Consider the following 6,000-nt stretch of genomic DNA (forward strand, 5'->3'; position numbering starts at 1 on the left):
CTCTTGCTCAAAGTCTCCTTACAAACACCCCATGTGCTGACGTAGCATGAAATGCATTGGTGTGGCAGGCTTCAGCAACACAGCTTTGCAAGATGCTGTGGTCCAGCCGTTTTCCCTCACCTCACCACAGCCACACACGCCTGCCCTGAGAAGAAGCCTCTGCTGCACTACTCCTGTGGTGGTAGCAGCCCAGCCTTCCATCCGAGGCAGGGAGCAGGTACAGAAAGCTGCTTAGGAAGCAGTTGCTACTTGAAGGTCTTTCTTCCAAAGAAGGACTGGGCAAAAGACAATAGGCCAGCTAGGTCCTTTCTTCAGGTCAGTACCATATGAATCAGGCTAAACTGGTATTCGTAAGGCTGCAGACTTGGTCCCTGGTAACATTATGATGGAAAGATCAGAAGCATATTTGAAGCGTCGCATCTGTGCTAAGGACAGGTTGGCGAACCTCAAAAGGTTCCTGGTGGTGGGAAATCATCCCTTAAACAAGAAAGGTTCTTACATGCCAGAAGATAGATTGTATCTGGATTCAATTCTATTCACTACTTCATCTGGAAATCAAGAAAAATCACCACTGATTAAATTCAAAGGAGACACCTAGTCTGATGGAATAGAAAATAATGAGTGGGACAAGACAGGCATGCAGATGCATGGTGGTTTATTGAGGCACGAGCACCACAGCCAAAAGTAAGAAAGAACAATGTCTACAGAGCAAGAGGTGCTTTTTTTTTTTCTTTTCCTGAAAAGCAGGTGCTTAAAGAAAGATTTTATGTTGTTATTGTGGGTGAAGACCTGAACTTACGCCGCTAGTGCAACAACATGTCAGAGAACAGATTAATGAGACTCTTATATGGAAAAAAAGAGCAGCAAGAGGAACAGCTTCTAGTTTCTGTGAGCAGAGCTGATGAAACTGGTACCACAGTGTTGCCTGCTCATCTGGTGTTCACATCTTCAAAGGACTGCTAGTAAACTGAAGAGAAGGTATACATGATCTGCAGAGCAATAACCTGCACCAGAGGAACATCTCCCAGTGACAGATTTAAAAATCTCCACAGATGCAGCTCATGAAAGACGACCAAGGAGCTACTTCCCATATGAGTACTTTATTTTGGCAAAACATGAAACCAGCAGATCCCACATCTCATACTGTCCTCACATCAAGCTTTTCTGGAAGAAAAAGTTCAGCCAAATGTAAGTTATCGGGCAAAGTAACAATGTTAGAGGCATATAGGAGAGCAGCAAATAGGATAACTGAAAAAAAAAAAAAAAGCTATACCTGTGTCTGGAATAATGCAAGAGGTCGACCTAGAAGACCTATCACTTCTCTTGGACTGGGAATTGTTATTCTTCATACCCTCCCAACCACCTCCTGTGGCTTTCTTGTTTCTGCTTCTCACCGTGACTCTTTAACAAGCAAGCAGCCTCTCCTGTTGAGAAATGGCTTCTACTTCTGCTTGGGTGACCTTTTTGGGACAGGGAGGAGAGCAGCACTTGCCAGCTGCTGGCACAGCTGCTCTGCTGGCAGGACTCAAAACCATCCCATTTGACTAGCACATGTCCTCTGTGCTTTCTTTCCCCTTCCCAGGATCCCCCAAAAGACAGATAGGGCCCACCACACTCTCAGGAGAAACTCGTAGAAGCTGCTGAGCTTCCTGCTGTGACAAGAACCATGGTAAACCTCCGCACCCTCTGCCCTTACACCACACACTCATGCGCACATCCTACTTCTTATTTTATATTTTGACCACTATTACCAATTGCGCCAGGTCAGTGGTATGAGGTAGATTTGCCATATTTTAAACCCCATTACGGGAGACATCAAGCAAAAAATGTAGAGTGAATTAATGTGCCTTAATTTATTTTCTTAGCAAGGTAAGTTAAGAGTTAGGAAGATCGAAGAACAATGAATAAAAGGAGCCTTCCCTATACTAAATCTATGTAACTCTTTTCTTCTACGATTACATAGTGTAACTTGCAAAATTAGTTATCTGGCAGAGAGGGACTAGAAACACACCTCCTACACACCCACCAAGTGCCTTCCTCCTCTACGCTCACTATAGATGATCCTGTGATGATTTATTTCTGAGATTAAGATACATTTTACAAGCCATAAGAAAGGACAAGGTTTCTGTTGAATGAGAGCTGCTTAGTGACATCTACTTTTAATGATTATTGGGTGAGATGAAGCCACTTTAACTCAGTGATCAGGCTCTCAGTGGAAACTTTGCATTTCCTTACCACATTATAAGATGTGTATAATTCTGCTTCTGAGTTTAAGGGACCATATCTCTGATGAGCATTGAGGAGAGAAGCACTTGTGATAAAATCTGTAAGGAAGTACGAAGTTTCCGTTAAGAGACACAGCTACCTAGTGACATCTGCTTTTTTTGCAGCTGTTGGATATTGCTGTGTGGGCAGCACGTCCCCGACAGCTACCTGGTGAAAAGCAAGTGATTCTGCACCCTGAGAGCGAAGAAGCTTCTTCACATTAGCTGAAAAGAAAGGAGGAGAAAAGGTAAAACTCACAAAATGCAGTTGCTGAAACAATTGTATATCATATACCCTCATCATGTGTATGACTGTAATGCTTTTTTAATTTACTTTTTGTTGGTGCTCAGGTAATTTTTAAAGCAGTTTTAAGAACTCCTGCATCATCAGAAGTGGGTGTATGTGTGTTACATGAGCGTATGTTTTTAGCTTTAAATATTTAAGTCTATTATGCTGAACCTAGATTGGATTCAGGTGTGTCTAGGTGTGAGTCGGGTATGTGCAGTTGGTCCCTAGACCATTGGCATCAAACACTTTTGTCCCTGTGACTTGTAATTCAGATTAAACTCCTCTCTGCGTATAACAGAACAGAACTGTAGGCTGGAGAGGTATCATGCCTGGGACTACACACAGTAGGGGTCAGGTTAATGATAGTCAATGTTTGTCACTATTTAGCAGCAACGTACAATGCAAAGACAAATAAAGCAATGATCCTCCCTTTTCTTCTGCTTTCCATTCACAAAAAACAAAACAAAACAAAAAACCCCACAGCCAAACAAAAACAAACAAACAAAGGGGAAGGACATAACTCAGGCTTAGAAAATGTCTGGTATTTTAGGCTAAAAAATGATGCTTGCTGTGATGTGAATAACACACAGAGTAATACATCAACAATATATTTGCACTGTGTCCAAGATTACTTACCTTGAAGTAACATTGCTTAAAACTCTGTCTCTGCCTGTTAGAAAAGAACATACATACGAAAATGGCAAATTCCTGTTATTCATTTAGCCACTGAAGACAGCACTTACTGAAAACTCACGTCAGCTTTCAGTAAGTGTAGTTTCATTAGAAGGAAGAGTCAGATGCATTTTTGTTACTATCTTCTTATGGTGATGCTTGCCTGATTGGAAAGGTGGCTGAAATCCTGAACTGCTATGAATAGTGGCATTGCTTTTTACTTTCTTGCACATAGGATTTATCCCTCTCTGATTTATTATCTGTGGTCCATATCTTTCATTCCTATTTGCTTTCCTCTCTGCCATTTGAGCAGTGTTCTTTGTGCTTGACATCCCAGCTGCACAGTGTTGCAAGGACTAAAGACATGCATGTGAAGGACAGTACATTTTGCAAGTGTGCATGTGTCCCATACTGTTTAAATAGTGTTTGAGAACCTGTAATGAACAGTCTGCTGAAAATGCAAGTCAGTCACTGCTAGTGATTCAGGCCTGCAGAGTAACCACACAGTTGGTCTTCATGCACTGAAAGTCATTGACGTTTTTGTACTCTTTTCTTTCTCAGGAACTAGGGAAAAACCATGAGTTCTTCAAGTACAGAGTCCTTTGAAGTTGAAAGCTCAACCTTATATGACTATTACGAAAGTTATAACGATGCTCCAAAACCATGCAGTAAGGAAAGCGTCAAGAAGTTTGCCGCTTCCTTCCTACCTGTTCTGTACACCCTGGTGTTCCTGGTCGGGCTGATGGGAAACATTCTCGTCATTGTAGTCCTCTTCAAATACAAGAGGCTGAAGAGCATGACTGACGTCTACCTGCTAAACCTTGCCATCTCAGATTTGCTCTTTGTTTTATCCTTGCCGTTCTGGTCTTATTTCACAGTAGACCAATGGGTTTTTGGAACTCCCTGGTGTAAAATCATTTCGTGGATCTACTTGGTTGGGTTTTACAGTGGGATATTTTTTATTATGCTTATGAGCATAGACAGATATCTGGCAATTGTTCGTGCAGTGTTTTCCCTGAAAGCAAGGACTGCCTTCCATGGCCTGACTACTAGCCTTGTTGTATGGCTAATAGCTCTTTCAGCCTCAGTTCCAGAACTTGTATTTAGAGAATCTTTTAATGAACGTAATTTTACTACCTGCAAGCTGAGATATCCAAGCAACTTCACAACATGGAAACTTTTTTCCACTTTGGAAATCAACGTTTTAGGGCTCCTACTCCCTTTAATAGTTATGACATTTTGCTACTCCATGATCATTAAAACATTAGTTCACTGTAGAAACGAGAAAAAGAATAAGGCTGTGAAGATGATCTTTGTTGTCATGATTGTGTTTTTCTTCTTTTGGACCCCTTACAACATTGTTATTTTCTTACAACTGTTGGAAACTACAGGAGTCATTAGGGACTGTCAAGTGAGCAGGAATCTGGACTATGCTTTCCAGGCGACGGAAATCCTCGGCCTTTTCCACTGTTGCCTCAATCCAGTCATCTACTTCTTCATGGGGGAAAAATTTAAGAAGTACCTGAAGATGCTCTTTAAGAACTGGTGGTTACCTGGAGATATTTGCAAGTGGTGTGGGGTTCACACCACTTACCACACCGAATCTACCAGTTCTTTCCACACACAATCCACAGGGGATCAAGATGCTCTGTGATGCATTTCAGACCAACCACTGAACTTGCCAGACAGCAAACTGACAAAAGCGGGAACTTTGAAAAGCTAAGCAAATGCACATGTTTAACCATAAGCCAGCGCCGAATAATTACTTCAGCTTTGATTTCCACCTCCAGATTTTCAGAATATTGCGACAGAAGGTGTCCTAGATGTGAAAGGTGGGAGATGCACAGGCAGGTTTTATCGGCTGCGATTACGAGTCACCATCAGATGTAACAGCAGCCTCAGCTCTCCGCAAAGCCCTGTGCCGTCCTGCTTCTTTTTCACCAACATCAAGACAGCGGCTGGCTTGAATGGAGGGCCAGAAAAGAGACAGCTGCCTGTCATCAGCACGTCCATTTGGAAAACACCTTCATTCATTCAAGAAGGATGGCTATTATAGTATTTTTCTATTATACAGTTGATCTGTGTAGGACTTGTTTGCTCTGACTCTTAGCAAGCTTTTAACAGTGCCTGCTACCATTCGATGTTTCATCTCAGGGAGAGGATACTCTCTCTGTCATTAAGAAAAAGGACAAAAAATATATTCTTTATGTGCACAAAGACGCAAAGCAACTGCATTACCTTGTCTTATAGACATGTTTTCTCTTAGGTATCCAAGTTGTCATATCTACCCATGTGTAGGTGTATATATAGTGATTTTGAATTACTTTATCACTGTAATTCAGGATAGCAATTATGTATTTTAATTAACATAGACAATGTTTAAAATATTTTTGAATAGAAATGTTTTTTAAAATTTCTTTTCCAGCATGTGTGAATAAATTTGAATTATCTTGATTAAAAGTGTAGCTTTTACAGTGGATGTTCTTTGTTCCAAACGTACTTAACCCCAAGACTCAAATTTCATTCATTGGAGATGTATCTGGCAAAACAAAATAATATAAAACCAGAGACTGAGTAGAAACAGTCTGTCATAACTTAGAAACCACACAAAATATCCTAGCATTTGATAACAGAGCAAAATGCAATGACTGATGCTCCAGTAGCCACTCACAGATCTATATGATATTAATCAGAGATCTGGAACATGAAGGAAAGAAGAAGAAATGTAAAAATATCGTTGTGCAATTGTTCTCATCACACTAAATAAGAAACTTA

The 6,000-nt window shown here is 41.0% G+C and overlaps 1 protein-coding gene across 1 annotated transcript; it reads left to right on the top strand.

The window, feature by feature from the left end:
• Nucleotides 1–3,802: 3,802 nt before the first annotated feature.
• On the top strand, nucleotides 3,803–4,879 carry CCR4 (C-C motif chemokine receptor 4). Its single transcript, XM_065629262.1, has one exon. It carries the CDS (start codon nucleotides 3,803–3,805, stop codon nucleotides 4,877–4,879), a length of 1,077 nt encoding a protein of 358 aa, XP_065485334.1.
• The last annotated feature ends 1,121 nt before the right edge of the window (nucleotides 4,880–6,000 follow it).

This window comes from Caloenas nicobarica, chromosome 2 (assembly GCF_036013445.1).
Source record: "Caloenas nicobarica isolate bCalNic1 chromosome 2, bCalNic1.hap1, whole genome shotgun sequence".
Taxonomy (NCBI): domain Eukaryota; kingdom Metazoa; phylum Chordata; class Aves; order Columbiformes; family Columbidae; genus Caloenas; species Caloenas nicobarica.